Raw genomic sequence first — 23,769 nt, 5'->3', positions numbered from 1 at the left:
TAGGGTGTGTGTGTGTGTGTGTGTGTGTGTCTGTCTGTCTGTCTTAATATGGTTAACGTAGTTTTCTATTTGGCCTTTCTGAGTTTGTGACTTTTGTCTGAGTTGGTCCATGATAAGCATCTGCTTGGGAGACAAAGGAGAGTAGAATAAAGTAAAAGGAAACACTCCATGCCACCATGTGAAACCCACTGCCCGACAATGAAAGGTTCTGTTAGCAGGATCCCTGCTCTCAGACCATCCTGGTGTATGAGGCTCCCTGAGGAAGGTCAACTAGGAAGTCTGGTAGTGAGGTCATCCCACTTCGTGTCTTAACTGGCTGCTACCTTACAGTTCAGAGCTTCTTTACTTTTGAGTTCCTCCCAGAGTTCCAAACCCAGGAGTGAAATGAAGGATCCCTGCCCTCAGCATTCCCTCATCCCTCATTCTTCCCAACCAATGAGGGAAAGTCGAGTGACATTTCCTTCATCTCTTCCTCTCTTTCCTTGTCATTTTCTCATTTCCCTAGAATCAGAGGAGGCAGGCTCCCTATCCTTTTGCTTCCCTGGTCCACCCTTGACAAAAACTCCGAAGGTCTTGCCTGCCAAATCCAAATCCGGTCCTCAATATGCTAAAGAATGGAGAGAAGGGCGTGGGGGAGGGTGTCCTCAAAAAGCTAGAAATGAACTACCTGTGATCCAATAATCACACTCTTGCGTATTTAAAAGGGATGCACTAATTCTAAAGGATTCACGTATCCCGATGATTACAGCAGCTTTATCTACGGCAGCCGAATTACGGAGGCAGCCCAAGTGTTCACTGTTACATGAATGAATAAAGACGAAGTGACCATGGAAGATTATTCAGCCATCAAAAAGAATGAAATCTTGCCATTTGCAACATGGATGGAGGTAGAGGGTATTATGCTAAGTGAAATCAACCAGCCAGAGAGAGACAAATATCATAGGATTTCACTTCTATGTGGAATTTAAGAAACAACCCATCCCCCCAAGAAAGGACTAAAGGGGAAAAAAAAGAGAGACTAAGAAACAGACTCTGCACTATAGAGAACACACTGGTGGTTATCAGAGGGGAAGTGAGTAGGAGGATGTGAAATATGGGATGGGGATTATGGGGTGCACTTGTGATGAGCATTGGGTGTTGTACGAAAGTGTTGAATCATTATATTGTACACCTGAAACTAATATAACACTGAATTTTAACTATATTAGAATTTAATATTGTATTTTAAAAACTAAAAAAAAAAAAAAAAAAAAAGAGTAGAAAGAAAGAAATTGAGGGGGGAAAAATGCTTTCCAAAGTCAGTCATGTGACTTAAAATTATATCACTGTCAGGCTGCAGAATGATTTTTTGAATGTTAGAAATTTGAATTTAACTCCCTTAGGTTCAATAAGGAAGTGGCCAAGAGCACAGATTCTAGAGTCAGAAGGCTATGTCTTTCTACCATATGCAAATGTTATAACTTTGAACAAGTTTTATCTTTGTGCCTTGATTTCCTCCTCTGTAACCTGGGCTTAATAATAGTATCTCATAGAAATTCTATGAATTATTGGATTGGTTCAGGTACAGAAGAGTGCCTCGTACCTAATAACACCCCTTTGTGAATTATGTATATAAGTGTGTCTTCACCATCTTTATCATTAATCAATTAATATCATCATCATCATCATTTTTCTGCATGTTTCTTCTGTTATAAATCCTAATTCCCCACCCTTACCCAGACATGTAGATGCCATGGCCATCATGTACGTCATTAGACAAAAGAGAAAAATACATTAATAATTTAACAAATTCCACTGTCCTTAAGACTATGCTGTAGTTGCTACAGTTGTTTCCCATGGGAATATGGGTTTATAATTCTGATATTGCTAGACATGTATACTGGACTTAACACCTGAGTCAATAGCTGGTGGATAACAGAAGCCATGTTTCTTATTGTAGGTGTGAGAGCTAACCTGTAAGCAAGAGGAGGCCTAGAATGATCCATGTGATGATGGATTACAGTTAGAGATACCAGGATGAACTCATGTTTAGCATAAAGTAGATACAGATGGTTAATATATAAATATTTTTAGACACCTATACATATGAGTTAGTACACACACATGATTTCCTTACTCTGTCTGCAGAGAGAGACCAGAAAGCAATGAGCACACCCAGCACCCAGATCTTGGTTGCTGAAACCATTCTACAAAATAAACAACCAAGCCTCCCTGGAGAGATGGCTGATTCTAGTACTGGACAGGGAATGTACAAGATGAACCTACAGCAACTTGTATTGCTAGAGAACAAGGAAGGTCTTGAAAGGGGGCCATAGGAGCCAACTGAGAGTTTCCAATGGCCAAATCTGGAACAATCTGAGCAAACAAACAAGAACAACAACAACAACAAAAACCCAAAATAAAACAGTATTGGTTTATAACCCAAAGTGATAAAATTCATGTCTATGTGTCCACACTGGTATAAGAAAGTTTTTGAATAATTAAGTAGGGAAAAAGAGACAAGTCTCCTGTGAAGAAGAATTCTAAATAATTTCTGTCCTCAAAGAGGTGGAACGTAACTCCTTGCTCTTAAAGTGTGGGTTGCTTAAAGTGGCTTAAAGAGTATGGCATGAAAAGAGAAAAACAAATAGAGTAAAAAAAATAAATAGAGTAACGTTACAGTGGGAGAAACTTGACAGATACTACTTCAGGCAGGTGTTGAAGGTTAGCGTCAACAGTGATAAGGCATCATAGTGTATATCCTTGATGGGTGATGATGAGAATGTCACTTTACAGTTCTCCTCCCCCAAACCCGTAACCTCCGTCTAGTCATGAGAAAATCATCAGACAAATTCCACACAAGGGCCGCTCTACACAATACCTCGCCTGCGGTCCTCAAAACTGTCCAAATCATCAAAAACAATGAAAGTCTAAGAAACTAACTACCAGGAGATACCTAAGGAAACATGATGACTACGTTTAATGTGGTAGTTGGTTGAGATTCTGGAACAGGAAAAGGACATTAGGTCCAAGCTTAGGAAACCTGAATACAGTGTGGACTTCTGTTAATAGTAATTTATCAAAGTGGTTCATTATTTGTACCATACAACACAAGATGTCAGTAGCAGGGGAAACTGGGTCTGGGGTGGGAACGCTCAATGTGATCTTTTTATTTATTTATTTATTTATTTTAGGGGGAGAGAGAGAGAGAGAGAGAGAGTGAGCGAGCATGGTGGGGAGGAGCAGAGAGAGAAAGAATGTCAATCGGATGCCACGCTGAGCGTGGAGCCCCATGTGGGGCTCAGTCTCCCAATCCTGATAGCATGGCCTGGGCTGAAACCAAGAATCCAACGCTCAACAGAATGCACCACCCAGATGCCCCTCTCGGTGCCATCTTGGTAGTGTTTTTATCAATCTAAAACCATCCTACAGTGAAAACCTTATTTTAAAAGATATATTGGGGGCTCCTGGGTGGCTCAGTGGGTTAAGCCGCTGCCTTCGGCTCAGGTCATGATCTTAGGGTCCTGGGATCGAGTTCCACATCGGGCTCTCTGCTCAGCAGGGAGCCTGCTTCCCTCTCTCTCTCTCTCTGCCTGCCTCTCCGTCTACTTGTGATTTCTCTCTGTCAAATAAATAAATAAAATCTTAAAAAAAAAATAAAAGATATATTGTCTGTAGATCTCTATCTTGTAGGGCTGATGTAGGAATTAGAGATACAGTGCATGAGAAATTCCTTGCCAAGCCAGGCACATAGCGTACACACTCCAAAACAGGACCGTTTGACCATCTTGTGCCTTTCTGAGCTGTTCTTCCTGTGATGTGCCTTGAAAGACTGGCTATTGTTGGTTTTCATCCAAGAGCAGCCAAATTGGTCCAGTTTCTGATAGTTGTTATTTGTCTCTTCTACACGGAGAAGCCCACAGCATCCTCCTAGTGTTTGCAACTGAGCATTTTTACCTTAGCTGACCCTATCTGAATTGCATTTATTTCATTTCTGTTTAGTGACTAAGGTATAGCACATATAATGGTACTTGCACAGCAGTTACCTGGGGTAAGTCAGCCAGATGCTTCCAATTAGAGTAGCTCTATCTCACTCTTCTTTGAAAACGAGTGTTAAATACAGAAGACCCTGCTTCTGTCTTAGGAAGGAGAGCACAGGGACATCATCAACTTCTTGTTTGTTGACCGAGGCTCTTGTTGGAAAACAGCATCCCAGAACAGCAAGTCCTTGTTAGTTATTTCTAAGAGTCAGAATGAGTTGCAAAATTATAATAGGCAGGGAAAGCTTTTTCTTGTGGCATTGGGTAGAAGTACCTTTCCGCAGAGGTGAAGGTGGGTATGATATCTCTGGGACCAAAGTGTATCTACAAGAGAAACTGTCCTGCCGAGAGCAGAACAGTGTTGGCAAGACAGTGTTGGTCCAACTGAATGCTTTCTATGGCCATGACTATGTAAATTAAATGATATACACAGAGAGATAAATAGGTAGTTAATATATACATATGTGTATGTATACATATGCACATAAAAATACATATGCAAATACATTTATACCTACATACTCTCCATCTTATTTTTCTTCTCGCCTCTATTGGCAAGGACAGATCGTACCCACTCTTTGCTCTTCCCTCACCCTATTGTTCCGTTTTGCTTAGATACCAAACTGGGCTGGCTTCCCATCTAGACTTTGGTCTCTCCTCCTTGGCTGGATATATTTGAACAAAACTCATAGAGAATCTGGGTTGCCAGGTCTACTCCATCTTCTCGTTCAGTAAAATGAAAATAACATTTAAAAAACCCAGTCACAAATGTCTGTTTAATAATTCTTGATTGCTGCCCTGAGACTGGATTTCAATATTTGCGAATATTCGATGTCTGGAAGCGAACACAAAATGGCTCTCTAAAACGGCCGGAAATTTGCTTCCTGTGGCGCTGCTTATGAGAGCAGGAATGTGACTTCGGGGCAGTCCCATCTCTTCTTTTGTGAGGGATTCCTTTGGTAAGCCATCTTGGTCAGGCCTACTTATATTAACTAACTACTCACTGCCCTTGAGGTAGCTCAGGACTTGGGAGAAATCATCCAGAAGCAAATACTTTATAATAGCGTATTAAGTATTCTGTTGAATAATATAAAGGACTGTCCCAAGAGATGAGGAACATCGGTACAGATTTTTTTATTTTCTTTAATGAAGTGTTTAACATGTCCCCTGGCAGGCCTGGAAACGAAATTTGAGCCTAGTGGGTGGGATCTAGGATTAAGGGAGCAAGGATTTGGGAGAAAGGGTGGGTTTGACAGAAGTCAGCTCTTTAACTAGACAAGGCTCGTGTTTGGGATTTACTTCCAGGGGTGAAAAAAACAGGACTTGCCATAAAGACATTAGTAAATTAGCTTATGAATGTCTTTGGGCATTCCCAATGTACTACTGAGGCCAATTGAAATTTCTTCTAAATCTCTGTAGAATACCCAGGAGCAATGCCTTTAACATCTTGACATAATCCCCAGGCCTTTTTTTTTTATAGCCACATGGGCAGCCTCCCTCTGGTCAGCTTCATTTCCCTGAGGAAATCCACACAATAATTACACTAGTCCAAACTCTACATTGCAAAGGACAGTAACCTTGAAGCATACTAGATTATTAGAAAGGGGTTTCCCTATCTTCTTTGCTTTTCTCCTGTTGTCGTTATTCCTTCACAGTAAAGAGCTTCTCCACATGGCAGGTTGAAACTCACTTGAATCCATGACCTCCTGGCTCCTTGACTCCAAAGGTACCAGATAGAAAAACTCAAGGAAGCATTCTGATTGATCCCACCTAGACCATGTGCCTGCTTCCAGTCTAAGAAGAAGGAGGCATCGTGATTTGTCCAATTTGGATCCCATGCTCACTTAAAGTGGCCAGAGGCGTGAGTTACTGGCCTGATTTCCAAATACCAGCTCTTACACGTCTCAATAAGAATTTCTGTGGTGCCAGAGCACACTCTGCCCCCCGGAACATGGAGGGTTGCAAGTGCTAAGGCCTTACTGTCCTCCAGAAGCAGCTGTCATCTGATGCCTGATGGGAATTGGTGTAGAAATAAATAGTCAGAGACTCATTTCCCCATGGGGTGACAGAATTCTGAGACAGGCATTCAACACCATTTACCGGAATTCCAAAATAGGATTATTCTCTAGTTCACTGAAGTTGTGTCTGCTTTCATTTCCCTGTCTTCCTCTCCTACCCCTTTTCTATAGTATCCCTTGAGCTTTCCTCCCAGATTTGCTCCTGTTTGAGTCCTTATCTCAATGACTTCTGGGAAAACCTAGACTAAGATAGTCGCCATGATGGGCGGTTCATCACGTGACTCAGATGCGCCTGGTGCGCTGTGCCAGAGGATGTACTCGCTCTGAACACACACAGCTAGTACCTGTCCAGAGAAAAAGAGATTGTGAAAAACAAAACAAAACCACAGAACCAGCACACAGTGAGAACTTAGGGTAACTGCTCCAGCTGGACCAGCATTTGGGCATAAAACATGTCTGGCGTAACATGCCCAGAGAGAGCAGACAGACCTCCCCAGCAGATTGTTCTGGAGGGGAACATGTCAGAGGATCTTGGGGTCCATGCTTTAGCAAAAGTTCTACCTTATGCAACACCTTTTCCATGATTTCATTAATCTTGGGCCTTCCTGGTGCCCTGCTGATTCTCAGCCAAGAAGCTATCATTGCAGAAGGATACACCTCCTTCCTCCCATGTTGGCCAGAGGCTGGGTTTTGTGGCATATGTTTGGTAACCCGGCCACTGTGCAGTGGTCTTATGTGCATGTGCAGTAATAGAAGTGCTCTTCTTATCTCTGTGTCTTAGCTGTAGTCTCCCTGCCTCTTTCCATATGGGTGTATTGGTTTCTAAAGCCAGACATACTCCGTATCTGTCATGGATTGGGTTGTGTAGAAGCAGCACTTGAAGGAGGGGGTCAGGTGTATGAGACTGAGGGAGTGCAACAGACACACACAGACACACAGATGTAGACGCACACACACGCCCCTTTCAAGTTGGAAACAAAACAGGAAAGATAAAGGAGCTGCTCAAGGATGGGGTCTCCATCTCAGATAAAATCTGGACTGGGGGTGGTCAAATTATGGATTGGGAGGGAGACAAACCATAAGTGACTCTTAATCTCACAAAACAAACTGAGGATTGCCGGGGAGAGAGGGGTTGGAGAGGGGGGTGGGGTTATGGACATTGGGGAGGGTATGTGCTTTGGTGAGTGCTGTGAAGTGTGTAAGCCTGGCGATTCACAGACCTGTACCCCTGGGGATAAAAATACATTATATGTTTATAAAAAATTTTAAAAAATACTTAAAAAATAAATTTTAATCCTTAAAAAAAAAAATTATGTCCCTTGGACTAAAACTAGCAGCCACCTGTTTTTATAAATAAAGTTTTATTGGTACACAGCCACACCCGCTCATTGACATCATGTCTGCGCTTTCTTGCTGCAAGGGCAGAGTTGAGTGTTTGTAACAAGACTGTGTGGCCTGTAAAGACTGAACCATTTACAGTCCGGCACTTTACGAAAGAACGTTGTTTATTCTAATCCCTGGGAGCTCTAGAGCATCCATTACCTCATAAAGCATCCCGACCTTGAGGCAGAAGGCTGGTCTGAGTGCTGTGTGTACTAGGGTCACCCAGTCTCTGCTGGCTGACCACCCCAGGTGTTGAGGGTGAGGTGCATGAAAGACACTAAAGCCAGGGCAGTGGTTCCCCAGAATAACTTCCTGGGTGTTGGGGGGCAGCTGGGAGCTGTGCACAGCCAACATAGCAGCTGGGGAACGGGCGCGCATGGTCAGTAACAGAGATCTCTCAAGACAGCACCAGCACCCACTGCCATGTTTCTCTGGATCTGGCCGAGTGCTTCATGAAGCTGGCGAGAACCTGTATTTCCTGCCTGACACTGAGCCATAATCGCCTCATCTGGACTCCACCTTGCCTCACTCTCCCCTTCACTCCGCCCATCCCACTGCTGTTGGGGTGATGGGGAAACCCTTCCCAAGGCAGCCTGGGCCGTGCCAGCCTGTCCAGCCCCTTCTGCTTCCACTTGACTCACACTCCCGCTCTGCAGCCACGTGAGGGGCGCCCTGGACTCCTAACTCTGCATCGCCTCCAATTTCAGGGCTTGTAGCCATGGCCTTCTCTCTGACCTGAGCACCTCCCCAGCGCCCTCCACCTCCACCCACAAGTATAAACACATCTAGATTTCTGGATCTCAGCTCTGAGACTCTTGTCTCCCAGTAGACGTCTTGAACCTCTCTCCCCACGAATCCAGTTCCCTCTAAGTAGCCAGTACTTGGTTCGTGTGTCTTGGCTTATTTCTTTTTCTGTTTTTGCAAATCTCACCATGCAAGCAATAGATTTCCTCTTCTTTAACAAAGATGCATTACTTTCACATTTGCTTTTTCTCCCTTAGCAAAAGGACCCCCCAAAACTAGCCAGGTTGGCATATATAGAGTTAACTAATTTTTTAAAAATAATTAATTAATTAATTAACTTGAGAGAGAGAGAGAAGCAGACTCCCTGCTGAGTGAGGAGCTGGCAGAGGGCTCGATCCCACGACCACGAAATCACGACCTAAGCCACAATCAAAAGTCTGCGGTTCAACGGACTGAGCCACCGAGGCACCCCTAGAGTTAATTCATTTTTTTTTAAGATTTTATTTATTTATTTGACAGAGATCACAAGTAGGCAGAGAGGCAGGCAGAGAGAGAGAGAGGAGGAAGCAGGCTCCCCGTTGAGCAGAGAGCCCAATGCGGGGCTCGATCCCAGGACCCTGGGATCATGACCCGAGCTGAAGGCAGAGGCTTTAACCCACTGAGCCACCCAGACGCCCCGAGTTAATTCATTTTTAAACACATTTTTCCCCCTAGCAGCTGCAGAATATCCCATCGTATGAATGTACATTGTGTATGTAATACGGACGTACATTAATTTATTGAAGAATTACCATCTTTACGGAGTCGAGTTTGTTCCTCTGCCTGTGCTCTTTGGTCACTCTTTATCGACAACGGTGCGAAAACCATCTCTGAACAAATATCTATGTATTCTGACACTATTTCTGTAGGCTCCGTCCCCAGAAGCAGTATCGTTTGGTCCAAGTACACACTCACTTTCCGTTTCCAGACCCACTGCTACCTTCCTTTCTGCAAATGTGGCAAACTGGGCACCGGCGTGAGGTTAGGAGACGGCCTGTTTCCCACATCCTTGTAACATTTGCCCATCTCTTGGCAAAGGAATGGCTTCTCATTCTCACTCTCCGACTTACATTTCCTTGGTTATTATTGAAGTTAGTTATATATACACATATATATATATTTGCCCTTAGCCCATCCAGGCTCAGCTGCTTTCTAGGGAGGGTCCTGGAGCCCGTTGCTGCTCTGCCTCTTGTGTCCCCAGAGGGTGGGCAGTTGGGGACCCGGCGATGGTGGGCATGCGTACAAGGTCCGGCTCCACCTGTGACCATGCCCTGCTTTCTCTTCACTTGCAGACACGACCCAGATGAACAACGCAGTGCCCACCTCGCCTTTGCTCCAGCAGATGGGCCATCCCCATTCGTACCCCAGCCTGGGCCAGATCTCCAACCCCTACGAGCAGCAGCCCCCGGGCAAAGAGCTCAACAAGTATGCCTCCTTGAAGGCGGTCGGTGAGTCCTATTCTGTTTCTCCTCTCCTTTTCTGTGCTTTTTTTCCACTTTTCCTCCGACTGCTTTTTTTCTCATCCTGTCTTTTTTTTTTTCTTCCTACTTCTCCTTTTCTTTCTCTTCTTCTCTCTCAAAATCTGTGTCTCTCTCTGTCTCTGCCACTCTCACCATAAATTTCTGTCTCTTTTCTCTCTCTCTCTCCCTCTCTGTCTGTCTCGCTCACACGTGTTCTGGGTCTCTCTACCTGGGGCCCAGATTGCCGGGAAGCAGAGGCCCTGGGCTGCTTCCTCTCTGACTGGATCAAGTCCTACCGTGCCACGTGGGGCAGGGTGGGTGAGTGAGGGACACATGTGGGGGTTGTTTCCCTGGGAGGAGGGCCTGGAGGCTCTTTGCGTCTGACCAACAGCCCAGCCCCTTCGTCATCCACTGTCTGCCCTCCTGAATCCTTAGAGAATCCAGGACACTGAGTCTCCAAATGCATTGGCCTCTAGTGGGTCACCCCCGCCCCCCACAGTCACCCCATCTCTGAGATGTCGATAGCTGCACGCCCCCACCTCAGGCAGCTTCCACGCTTCAGGATGGGGTGTGTTGCCTGGCTCTTGGGCTAACTGGGCTCTTATCAAAGTGCCAGACATTGCCCTGGGCCTTTTATACATCCCACCGCATCTTCTCACAGGGGTCCAAAGAGGAGGGTACAGTTATTATCCCAATTTTCAGATTCGTAGACTGAGCCTCAAGGGGTCTAATTTCATTTGCCCCAGATCAAGCAGCCTATGGGTTTTTAATTGCTCCAGGAGCTACCTCCCTGCCACTAGCCTCCCGCACCCCTGCTCCTCACCCCAGCTCACACATGAGGGAATGTGACGGCGACCCTGCTGGTGACCCAGGCTCCTGAATGCATCGATCATGTAGGAGTTCTGTGGGGTAGAAGCCACAGCCTTAGCAAACCCAAACTTCAGGCAGACGCAAGACTCCCAGACCCCATGCTTGCTTTTATTATCCGCTATTTGTCTTCATTTCTTCCCTCATCTGAGATGGGGTGGGAGACACTCGCTGATCGATTCCAGTGTCAAATATCTTAATTCCATTATACACTGACACCAGAAACCAAAGCCACTGTCCCGTGTCTATGATGCCTGTGGGGACCACGGTCTCCCGACACCAGAGGCCTAAAACAAGCATCTTGGTGCTCAGCAGAGGGCCAGGGGCATGCTGGGAACTCGGCAAGCATTGGGACCACAAGGGTCTTCAGGAATTCCTATTTCCCTCCCATCTCGTAGGACTTCTAGATGGAGTCACTCAAAGACAGACGAACCAAATTTCTAATACCAAGGGCACAGCTCATGTGGGCCGACACAGACTTTTCTAAATCCCAAGCCCCACAAGGACTTATGTGCCAGTTCTCACATTTCCTGTTGCATATCTACGCCCAACTCAGCCCTCAAGTACATTGACCCCATGACCACAGATTCCCTCTGTTCCATAATCCGTGTTTGCACAGCATATGCATTCTAAGCATGTTCACATAGACTCAGATATTAGTAGGAAGAGCTGAGGGCTGTTGCCTAGGAGAGAAAGAGTCAGGGCGTCTGTACCCATGTAGCTGCAAAGCCTTCATACACTGTTGGGTGCCTCCCCCCTTCCTGGGCTTTGCATTTAGGTGATCAATGACATCTGCTGGTTCTATTTGATTCTTCTTTTGGCATGAAAAAAAAATAAAAATCAGCCCAGACATCTTTTTCTTTTTGAACTGGTGACATTACCCTAAACAGCTTCGGCCCAGTGTCTTGTCCCCCATCAAAACTCAGTAGCTATTTGGGTAAATAATGGGTGGATGGTCCCACAATGCACCTTGATTTTTAGCAAGGATTTATACAGGGATCCTGTGCCTCGCAAATGTCTGCAGGGCATTGAGAATTAAATTTGCAGTGTGAAAATATATCTTACCCTCGTTAAGTAACCCTTTCTTCCCCCAAAGGGAGAACTCGTGAAATGTTTGCTGAATGAATGAATGAGCTTGTCTTCGTAATGAATCAAATAAGAGCTTAGTTGTAAGGAACCCCTGATCTTCTAGAAAACTCTGAAGGATCTTATTTAGGAAACCCTCCTCGATCCTGGATATGGCTGACGTGCCTCTCCTCTTCTCTGTCCTTCTCTGACTGTCGCGGGTGTTCACGAACTTTATCTGAGTCACCGATGGTCTTGTGACTCCTAGTGAATGGAGGTCCAGTGGGACTTGCCTGATCCAGTGGCCTACCCAGGTGTCCAGCATCTGCCTGCACAAATGAAATGCAAATCCCATAATAAATGTTCTTTGAAACGTTCTTTATTAAGGCATAATTCACACCATGATGTGTGTGTGGATGATGAAATGCATTTCATTAGTGAAATCATTACCACCGGGGAGAGTTGTTTAAAAAATTGTTTGCCGTTGAAAGCTCGGCAGCCTCTGATATCCAGACTCATTTTCCAAAAATTTCCAGTAAATAGAGCCTTGGACAGCCTTTAGGGTTAGCTGCCAAATTCGAAAATACCCCCGCAAAATAAATTTCTCTTGGCAGCTTTAATATCCAGAACATGGGGTAGTTTGAGCCAGTCACTGAGACCCTCTGACCTCAACTTCTTCAAGTGAAAAATGAGGACTGAAAAGTGAGGAAATTTGAAAATAGAAGATGAAACAATACCACTCATTCTAGTTATTAGAGTACCTGTGGGCCATTAGATATGTCCCGTTTTAGATATGTCCCGTCCATTCACTGCCAACCCCGAGAGAAAAGGATGGTGACTGTTGGTTTGGTTTGGTTTATTTTATTTTAGTTGCGTATTGAAATCACACTCATTCCTGTTTGAAGAAAGCTCCTTTCTCTCTACGATTCAGGGATACAGCATGTGACTGAAGAATGGTCTTTGGTCCTAAGGGGTTCACTGTCCAGTTATCAGTAACAGGTTAGCACACACTAGGGAAATGTCGGACGCTAAACTTCGTCAGACTCTGTACAGAGAGATGTGTTTCATTCATTCATTCATTCATTCTTTAGACATTTAATCTGGTGTCCCTTGACTGTAGGTCCTATTGAGGCATGCACCACGTCTGTCCCATTCATTAGTGCATCCCCAGAACCCACTAACATGTGCGGGGACTTCATGAGTGTTCCCAGCACGTTATTTGTAAAATCAGGGAATAATAATGTGTGATGGGTACCACAGCAAGTCAGGAGCCTGAGATGATCAGCAAGATGGTGGAATTGAGCGCGGCCTCCAAGCTTAAGACCTCACTCAGACATTTGAATTTCATTCACTCGGACACTGAATTTCATTCAGTGCCTTTGGATTGAAATTCAACTTGGAGAAACTGATTTATAAACAAAATTCCAAGCATTCTGGGATTCTCAGATAACCAGCTTGATCCCTTTAGGGGAATTTCCTTCCATTAGGAAAAGTGACTCCATGGAGAAGCTTGAATTCATTCATTCATTCAACAGTACTTTTCAAACACAGAGTAATTTCAGAGATTGCTTAATATCCTGAGGTCTTAGTTTCTCCCTCCGTAAAATGAAGATCATAAAAGTAGATAGATAATGGTTTGTTGGGAATCTTTAATGATACAGTGCACAGAATATGCTTAGCCCCACACTTAGTCAACCCTCAGTACATGCGGCCACATAGGAAAGTCTTCAGACTGGAGTTGTTTGTTGGCCATATTTTTCCTTGAATCTCCAAGGTAGACCAGTACTTTGACTAACATGTAATTGTTCAGCCATCATTTGGGGGGAAGGATAGTTTATCCCATTTTGAGGGGAAAGACGGAGAAGGAAGCCAAGTCACACTGAGGATCTGATAAAACAAACAAGTAAGTGAGCAGGCAGCAAATGACTTTTCTGAGCTGTCCTAAGGACCTGTAGTCAGCATTGCCCCATCGTTAGCCTGAACTGTGAAGAGCCGTATGGCTTCTACAGTCTATCACAAAAAGCTTCAGTTTCATCCAACTGACTCTCCTTCCTAAGTCAGAAACGAGGCTTTAAACATTTTAGACATATCTCCCACTCAGATTGAAAAGAAGAAGTGTGTCTTGTGAGAGATTGAGTCGAAATATAACCTGAAAACTCAATTAAGCCCATGCCTTTCCTGGCTTGAGCCACCCGTGTGAGGGGCAGTTACGATGTGAGAACCCATTTTGTGGTTCCTCAAAGGTCAATGTTGACAAGACAGGGGTGTTTGAGAAAATGTCCTCAAGGCTTACCTGATGACGCAGGGAGGGGTGGCTCCCACCTCCAGAGCTGGAAAAAGCCCCTGCAAACCGAAGATCGCCCACGTGTTGGCATGTACCTCCTCTTGGCCCCAAGTCCAGTTTTGTTTTGTTTTGTTTTTTTTCCTCTAGGCATCTAAAAGTTAAACTCCTGACCACATCCCGCTTAGATGCTTCGGTGAGCCCTAGCTACTCAAAGAGAGAAAGACACAGGGCATACTTACATTATCAATCAAATGCTATGGTGCCTTCATTTTTACATCAAAATTTTAATAAGAAAATATTTTTTGCTCATGCTATTCGACAAAGGACGGTTTTTGCCAGAACCATGTTACAGTTTCCAATGGCCCTGCTTAGAACCACAGCATGGCACTCCAATAGAGCAGGAACTCCTTCTTCCAACTTGCTGTAGGAATCACTCGTGAAAACCCTGAGTGATGCATGAGGACCTCCGTCATGGATTGACTTCTGCTAGTTTAATCTTTTTCCTTAAGTTGTGGCAGGAAGAGGGTTAACTTCATTGAACTCTCAAAACACTCTACCTTTGAGGGTCTTGGTCCCATTCTTGGAGATGGCGAAACTAAGGCTCAGTGGTTTTCCCAGGGTCACCCATCCAGCAAATAGAAGAGTCAAGAGTCACATTCAGGATTGCCTGGTTCAAAATCCTGTGTTCTTTCCGAGAAATGATTCTATCTTCCAGAGAACAATTTCTGACATCAGGTTATAACCAGGCCAAAAAAAAAAAAAAAAAAGGCTTGGCAGTACCATTCCCTCCTTTCTTGGAGGGAAGGCTTACTAAAATATTGCTTTTCTTTGTTTGAAGTTGAAAGTTTTCCCATGATGCCGAGTCTAATCGGTTTACCATCGATAAGTTATAACCTACATGTGATGAAATAATGCAGATCGTAATTTTACAAGAGTGTGATTGTTGAAATATACATGCCCTAGGATAACAGACATCCCAGTAAGGATAAGAAGTATTTCATCACCCAGAAAGTTCCCTCATGTTCCTTTCCTCTCAGTGCCTTAGATCCATCCCCTTTTACTGTTTAATTGTTCACCCAACAGATTTTTCTGTAATGCCCACTAGTGGCACCAGGCATAGTGTGACGTTAAGTATATATTTGGAAGCCTGTGTGCCATCTGATTAGGTGTCCTTATTTTCAGCGGATTTATGAAGGAAAACTTGTTAGTGCCTTGCCACAGCTAAGCCCCGTCTTAGGTAGTTGGGGCAGGGTTGGCCGCAACATGGGCTTGGTTCCTGCCTTCAAGTGATGAACTTGACTTGGGAGTAAGATGGCCTCTTTGGCCTCAGTCAGTCAGTGACTCCATCAAGCTTGTATCCATCCGCACAGAAAGATTTGGGGCCGCCTCACTATTTCCAGATGTCCATGATCCTGGCTCAGAAGGAGAAGAAACATCCAGTCATCCCGGGCGGGTCTCACTTAATTTTAACTTTGTCACTATCCTGTCCCGTCATTTCCCCTCTGTTGTGAGTGATGAGGGTATTGAGTTCATATCCGCAGGGCGAACGTGGCAATTTGAGCGTCCTCTGGCATGCCTGGGAGGCCAACCGGAAATGTTTAAATGAGGCCGGATCTGTGCTCTGTAATCATTCAGATCACACAGAATGTTCCCTGTGACTCCTCTCAGCTGGCGGCCTGATCTCTCTGGAAATTGTGCAGAAATGCTGAGGACTTGGGCTTTCCAGGTAGATTCCCGAGAAAGGAAAGGGGAGCTAATGGCTCTCGCTGATTGGCGAGGCTTCCAGCCAATGGGCAGAGGTTGCTGCTTGGACACCTGGGTGGGTTTGCCCGGCTTTGAGTAAAAGCCAGTCTTACGGAGAAGGCCTATCAAAGACAGGGGTAGGTAGGGTGCAGTCATCACCCTTCATACCATCTTTGACTTTAGGAAAGGGACCACTAGGGGGGATCTGCTAATAATGGGTGATCCCCAAGGGCTCATTCAGTGCCCTTGAAATGAAATTCAACAAGAATTTTGAATTTTGGAGAAACTGATTTATAAACAAAATTCCAAGCATTCTGGGATTCGCAAATAACCAGTCTGATCCCTTTAGCATTTAGGGGAATTTCCTTCCGTTAGGAAAAGTGACTCCATGGAGAAGCTTGAATTCATTCATTCATTCAACAGTACTTTTCAAACACAGAGTATCTATGAGGACAGCCCCTACCCCTCGGGGACCTGCCACCCAGCATATAAAGTTGCAGTTCGCAGAGACTGCCCCAACCTTGGGGCACCCTTCGCTCCCCACCCCCTCCCCACCTCCACCAACCCTTTTCAGGCAAGGGAGTGTGCCAAAAACAGGATCAGAATGTCTCACTTGTCAGCAGAGTGTTGTCCTTGGCCAAAGTGAGGTCAGGCAACTCGAATTTTCCTTTCTTTCTTAGAGGGTTGAAATTCAGAGCCAGATCCCTGCCTAAGAAATCTCTCCCAAACATAACTGAAAACATCTAGGCCTTTTCCAGGGGACTTCTTCTGACCCTCTGTTGGGCGTGGTCCCGATGCCGCTGCATGGCTTTGCGGGAGGAGGTGTGCGTGCGCAGATCCACATTTGCACATTTGGTCTCTCGCCCATCCCCCGGGGCCCCGTGGAGGCTGCAGCTGGGGCTGCCAGCAGCGGCACCTGGGGGTGAGGGCACAGTGGACATGGGAAGCCGGCCAGCAGATCAGCATCTCTCGATTGTTATTTTTTTAGGAAGTTCTGATGGTGACTGGGCAGTGGCGACGCTTAAGTCACCAAAAGGTACTGTAACAGCTTTTTCTAGCTCTTTCGTCCAGGTGTTGTCAGATTTGACACTGATCGGTGGATCCACAAAGAGTCCTGGTGTATGTGTGTGACCTGGTGCCACACATGTGTCCCCATTGGGTGACCCTGCAAGTCCGTCCAAGTTCCAGCATGTAGGTGTTTGTGTGTGTGTGTGTGTGTGTGTGGCGTATCTGTGCTCGGGGCTGTTGTTGAAGAACGTGCTACCCCCTCACTTTCACTGCCTGAAGGAAAATGTCACTATCAGACACCATCCCAGGTAAGACATCCAGGAAATGTTTTCTCAGAAAGCGGCACAAACAGATCAGTAAAACCCAAGGTAAATGAATGCAGGGGAGAAAACCACAACTTCTGAGGGGGAGAGAAACCTGAGTTGGGTTATTGGCTATAGGGTCTCATGAACCATTAGCCTTGTCACTGTTTTCAACTTTCCCCAGGCGGTACAGTGAGCATCAGATGCTAAGAAGTCTGGTCAGGTTGTCTGTGAATTAACCAGCCGGGTCCTGGACCAGAAGGTAGCTAGAATCTCTGTACGCCCTACCGTGTGCCAGAGTGCTGGACCTTTATATCATGTTGTCACTAAATTCTCTGATGACCCAGCTGGGCAGGCCGTGACCTTGAACTTGGGAAATGAGAAGGTCTCACAGGGCTCTAGGCAGGACTTTTTCTAACATTCTCGAAAGTTGGAGGTGCGTGGGTGGTCTCGAGGTGGGGCCACCCACTGGGAGGCTCTTGCGGTCACCTAGGTGGGCAGTGACCTGAGCTGTGGTGGGTGGAAGATGAAAAGAAGAAAATGGAGAAGAAGGACAAGTAAGAAAGAGACCGTAGAAGGTCGTGAGTGAGTGCCTGTGAGCGGGGAGGAGGGAACAGTGCGCCCTCGGTGGTTCTCACATCGGGGCTGCTTAACAGGGATCAGCCTCGCCTGGAGGGTCGTTAAAACCCAGATTCCTGGGTCTCGTCCCAGAGTTTCTGATTCCCGGGACCTTGGGTGGGGACCTGAGGGGGTTGTGTTGCTAACAGTCTCCATGGCGATGCTGCTGATCTGGAGACCACACTCTGAAGACCACTGCCCTAGAGAAATCATGCTGGGAAGCCGACACGCTCTGATTAGGTCTCCAGGGATCTTTCTGGGGGCTGAGGTTTCTGAAGAGGGGAGTCTGACCAGGTTCCAGAGCCTCAGAAGCAACCTGAGCTCTGAGGGGAGCATGGGAAGGAAGGGGACTCCTTGTCCTCCCGCACCCAGAGAGAAAGCTGTGGACCCACGTGTCTGTAGAGGATCCCTTGACTACCCTGTTGTTGCCTTGAGAGAGGCAGATTTTTGGGTCTTGCATTAGATAATAACTGTTCACATGTCAACATCCATTTTTAGAAATGCAAACAATTTGGAACATGACAGACCTACTAATTTGAGGCATAAACTTTTTTTTCTCTCCCCTGTGAAAAACAAAGCCATTATGATTCCCGTGACATTTGGTGGCAGTCAGCACCCCTGTCCTTAGATCAGCTTATTGTTGTCTGATGCATTTAGAAAATATTTCGGGACAGGGCAAAGACAAGGGCTTGGAAGCGGTTTTTCTACCCAAACCGGGCTAATTTCACCTGTCCTGTTAAAAGTGTCTGTATTTATCAGGCCTTGTCTGGGGAGGAGAGGGGTCCCAAGGATGGCCCGGGTTCCTCTGGAGTCACTGATCTTTCTCTAGTGTTCCCCACTCAGCCTCCAGAGCTGGAGACTCCATGAGGCATGATAACAAGGTTGGGGCTTTCGGACCGCCCCTGCCTCCCACACCCTGCCACCTTCTCGAAAGGGAGACACACGCAGGCTGCGACGGGCTTAGCCTCAGACACACCTAGGCTCCAATCACGGTCTTCTCGTTGGGTCTTCTCGAGACCCTCAGCAAGTCAGCCGACCCCTCTGAGCCCCTGTTTTCTGATCTACAAAATGGGGACAGTGGTGTCCTCTACCGCCTAGGTTGTGAAGATGAGGTAATGTGTACAAGACATGTCACACTGCCTAGCGTTCGGAAAGTGATAACCACATGAAACCTATTACTGGTATCATTAGGACTATTACCAGGTGAGCAAATGAAAGGCTCTGGAAAATCTCGTGCTAACAAAAAGCGTCAGACTAACACATCATTTCCCACACACTTTGGATGTCTGAGAAACCAGTTAACAGCTTAACATCCAGGGGCACGAATGTTGCTAGGAACCCGCTCTGGGAACATAGGGCAGGAGCCGAGGAGTAGGCGGAAGGATGGGTGCCACCTGGGGAGGTTGGTGAAGGAAGGGGTAGCTGCCAAGGAGAAATGGCAGGGTCTCTGAAGATGAGGGTTTCCTGTTTCCATTGCATCTGACTCCCCTGGTTGGTGAAATGTGTCTGCTGGGGTTGGAAATGGCAAACATCACACCCCCGTTGGCACTATTCATTTTTCTCTACCTGAGGTTTCCCCATGCACACCGCCCCCTAGTGGCCCTTCCTGCTGCTCCGCCCATATCCAGCCTTGGGAGCAATAATCTTGGAGTTATCCCCAATAACTCTTGGAAACCCCTCCCAAGAAAGCACCACTACCTCGGCCCTAGTGGACTCTCCTAAGAGGTGCGAAGCTATCCATGTCTTTTGAAATCTGGTCATTTTGCAAAATGAATCTTTGAACCTGACCTGTTGCTTCCTCCAGTGCTATGCTGAAGCACTGAACTTGGGGGGAAACTGTCAGTACAGGACTGATAAGATCACGATGGCTTAGATCAGAAGCAGACCATGTGCTCTTATATGAGCCGCTCACATGACCTGAACTCCCATTTCTACCATTTCCAAAACAATGGCCGTGAAAATCCATGCTCCGTGGTGTTTGGGGGAGTAACATTAGGAGAATATAAGTAATACACCTTAATGACAGTGAGGAAAATACCCTTTATCCAACCCTTCTGCTCTTCTGGATGAGGGAACCTAGTTCCCTGAGATAAATGAGGTTGCCCAAAGTCATACAGGACAATTACCTCAGACCTGGAACCAGGACCCAGTCTCCAAAGAATGGCTTACAGACTGCACTCAGAGTCACTGGCCATGCTCGATACTAATGAAAATCCTGGGCCCACATACTGTAGAGAAACTAGAACCACTGGACGTGGGATCTCAACATTTTCTAGTTTTTCATTTTTTTTAACTGAAACTTCTGGATAATTCTCTATAAACTAACGTTTGGACCTACCTTTTCCAAGACCCAATCCCTAGACATGATTTGCCCTAGAACACCAATTTTACATGCCAGCATTCTTCCAAACATGAGTATTTTTGCTGTTTGCTGAAATAAAACTGTTTTCTTAGTCAAGGGTTTGAGTTGGAGCCACAGCTGGAAAGTAGGAACATTGAAGGTGACAGTCTTGGATTTGGTGTCCCTCCCTGACACTTAAAGCTGTGGCAGAGGAATGTGACAGCCAAATTACTCAGTATCTCTGGGCCTTAATTCCTCTTGTCACAAAGAGGAGATGATTTTGCCTTGTCACCTATGTTTAAGACGGTTTGCATGAGACGTCAATGAAATGGGTAAGAACATCTCGTACACAGTAGGTACTCAGTAAATTCTGGTTCTTTCTTTTGTCTTATATTATTGATGTAACTCATTAATAAATGTTCATCCAAGAGATGCTACAGAAGGCAAAAGGCAGGAGACAATGTATAATTTGGGTGGCCATTCTGTCGGAGTGCACACATTTTGGATAAGAACCTACTTAAAGGCAGCCTTAAACTATTACTTCATGAAATTCAGCCTTTTCCAATGTTCTGATTTGGGTTCTTGGTTTGCTGGTAAGCAGGAGAGTGCAGAGCAGGTGGAAGATATGGAGGGGATTTTTTTTTTAAATAAAAATCAAATCCCACCAACTCCTGAGGTTGGCCTTTTTTAAAAAGCACACAGTGAGCATTGGAGTTTTGATGAGTTTCTTTGGGAACCCATAGGGCATGGAGGAGAGTCTCTGCTTGCAGGAAAATGCCATTGTGTAAGATTCAATAAACATTTTTCTGCTTTGAAAATATGCCCCTCTGATGCTAAGCCACCTAGATCTTTTTCTTTCTTTCTTTTTTTTTTTTTTAAGATCTTCATTTCAAACTTCCCTAGCACCTAGCACCTTGCATGGTGCCCTCAGCACATAGTAGACACTCAGTATGGATTTTATTAATAAGTTATTGAATGAAGTTGGGCATAACATTTGAAGGGAATCCTGTGGTCTTGTCTGAAGAGGCACTGGAAAATAGAAAAATTAACCAGATGAAAGTCGAAAGATCCGTGTCCTAGATCCAGTGCTGCTTCTACCCAGCTGGCGGTCCTTGAGCCCATGCCTTTAGTTGTCTCTCTTGTAGAATGGGAGGTTGGGGCTCATTGATCTCTTTGGCGCTTCCATCTCTATAACTGAAGATCCCAGGCTTTGTTCTGATTGGCTTGCCTTGTCATGTGCTGACCTCTGAACAAATTGTTACAGTGAGGGCAATGGAATGAGTTGGTTGTCGTCCGTGGGGAATAGCGGAGGGGTGGGACAGTAGAGGCATGTGTCATCCAAACCACGTGGATTAAGAGTAGGAGACAGGTGGATTCCCCAATCGAAAATGGGGGCTCTTCCTGGAAGTAGCGTAAGTGATGGGTGTTTGTATCAGTAGTCTTTTCACAAAAATGCTGTGTAACAAGTGGCCCCAAATCTTGTGGTTTAACATTTACTTGGCAGCATTTACTGAGACCAGGGTCTGTGCTGATGCTGGAGATTCTTCTAGTCTCAGCTGAGTTGACTCATATATCTGAGAGTTGGCTGAATGTTGGCTGATCGGGGCTGGTTTTAGCTAGAATGACTTGGGTGACTTGGCTCTGCTCCAGGTGTCTTTCATCCTCAGAGAGGGCAGCCCAGACATCTCGTGATAATGACACTGGTGCAAAAGAAGGACCCCAAACCAGCAAGCGCTTCTTCAAACTTCCATTATGTCATGTTGCCTAACATTCATTAGTCACATGGATGAACTTAGAATCCAGTGGAGGGGGGGGTAGATTTTCCTCTGTTGGGGTGAGTTTCAAAGTCGCATTCGAAGAACATGGATACAGGGAAAGGTGAAGAATTGAGGTCATTCATGCATGATTCTAACTTAGGATCCCAAATGTCACAATTATCTGCTTCAAGATGATCCTTTGCTATAGCAAATTGGAAGGAAGTACATAGGATCAAGGATAATTAACCTTTATTTGCTTCATTAAAAAACAAACAAACAAAAAACAGGTGTATAGAATTTAATCAGAGGGGAGGTCGATCTGAAGGCAAATCACCCAAGGATCCTTTGAAAAGAATGATCACCATCTGCGGAGCAGCGATGCAGGATGCATGGAAGGCAGGTGAATATATGCATCGTTTCTGTGGCTGGGGCATGAGTCCGTCCATCTTTGTTCAGCAGCCTCTCAGAAAGAGGTGACTGCATAGCAGGGTGCCTAAGGGAAGAGACAGAGGGACCTGCAGGGTTAGAGCCCTCTCAGCAACAAGACAATCACAGAGGGTTCCCGGAGTCACAGCCAAGGGGCTCGTGGCACAGCCTGGAGAGCTTTGGTGCAAAAACCAAGCCAGGCAATGTTTCAGAATCCTCTCCAGCAAAGACAGTGGGAGCCCTCAGGGTTCAGACAAGAAAGATCCAGGCTTCTGGACTCCCCTTAACAATTTTCTTTCTTAGAGAGAGAGGACTTCAAAGAAGACATGAAGCCCAACAGGGAGAGCCTGGAGCCCCGAGCTTCATTCATTAGGACCTGGTTCAAATGTGACTCCCCCTGCTTGTGTCTCTTCAGCAAGGCCCAGAACCTGCCAGAACAAGGCTAATTCATCCTAAAGACAAGTCTTCCCATCTCCCCCCTCTGGCTCTCTCCTGTCGGAGAAACTAGGCTTTTTTCCTGCCTTTCTTGTTTCTGCCTGCTGAGACCATTTCAGGAACCTGCACCAGCTTTAGAGAATGTATTTTAAAAGAAGAGAGAAATACCTGGGTACTTTAAAAAAAAAAAAAAAAAAAAAAAAAAAAACATGAACTGTTCCATTTACTTTTAATTCAGCTTGTGAAGGAGGGAAAAAAAAAAAAAGTGGAGACCCAGAAAATATCTCTATAGGTAAAAAGCAAATACTGTCCTACTGAACCAAAGGCCCCATAAATACAGTGGGTTGAGAGAAAGAAGTGTATCTCTCTGTTACAGTCTCCAGAGGAAGTGGTAGAGGTTGATGGGGCAGCTCTACTCCAAACTTGTCCCTGGGGGCGCAGGCTCCTTGAACACTGTTTCTCTACCACCCTCTACAGGGCTGTCCTCGCTGTCATAGCCAATGGGAAGGGGGGAAGGAGGACCTGCAGGGCAAGCGATTTTCTTTCAAGCAAGTCAGGTGACATGAAACTTGGATGCATCCTTTTTGCTAACATACCCCTGGCAAGACATGAGCCACACGGCCAAATTTAGCTCCCAAGAAGGCTGGGGAAATCTAGTTTGGAGCTGGGTGGCCATGTGCCCAAGAGAAGAAGGTAGAAAGGGATTTGGGAGGCAAGTGGCCAGGTGCTATGTCTTCCCAGGTGGGAGTGTGCATTTAGGGAGCCCTGCCAAGCTCCGTGTGTGTAATGGTTTGTGCTTTTACTTGCCTTATCTCCTTGACTTCTGCATCGCACCCCTCAAAGTCAATCTTATTATCCTCATGTGATTTAACTCTCCTTTCTAACAATGGCAGCCATCACAGCTACCATCCGTTGAATACCAACTGTGCGGCAGGGACATTGGTACCGGACATGATTCTCTTCGGTACCCTCAACCCCTTGCCACCCAACCGTTGTTGCTTGATTCTGAATTTGATTGGTAAAAGTTAGAGAGTTCCGGTAACTTGCTCAAGGTCTCCAGCTTGTAAGCAGAAGAGCTGGGATCTGAGCTCACATCCATCTTCTCCCAGAAATTAGGGTCTTTCTACCATATCATAAAGAACTTACAGTCAACACAAATCAGGTGAGCGTTCTTGCAGACATCCTTATGTACTGCATGAGCCTGATGCACGGCAGCCTTCAAGCTCTGACCTCATTAATCCTTCTTTCCTAATTCCTGGA

At 45.7% G+C, this 23,769-nt stretch overlaps 1 protein-coding gene across 2 annotated transcripts in view; it reads left to right on the top strand.

Moving 5' to 3' along the window:
* Nucleotides 1-23,769, top strand: part of SHISA9 (shisa family member 9) — a 276,206-nt gene that overhangs the window by 237,501 nt on the left and 14,936 nt on the right. Inside the window, exons 3-4 of one of the 2 annotated variants that reach the window (XM_059154950.1) lie at nt 9,496-9,651; nt 16,611-16,658. In XM_059154950.1, the coding sequence (XP_059010933.1) occupies nt 9,496-9,651; nt 16,611-16,658 (204 nt within the window). The remainder of the gene's footprint in view (nt 1-9,495; nt 9,652-16,610; nt 16,659-23,769) is intronic. The other variant, XM_059154951.1, reaches the window with a different exon arrangement.

The sequence above is a fragment of the Mustela lutreola genome, chromosome 17, assembly GCF_030435805.1.
Source record: "Mustela lutreola isolate mMusLut2 chromosome 17, mMusLut2.pri, whole genome shotgun sequence".
NCBI classification, from domain to species: Eukaryota; Metazoa; Chordata; class Mammalia; order Carnivora; family Mustelidae; genus Mustela; species Mustela lutreola.
The sequence above is the reverse complement of the archived record's forward strand: the minus strand, read 5'-3'. Positions and strand labels throughout refer to the sequence as shown.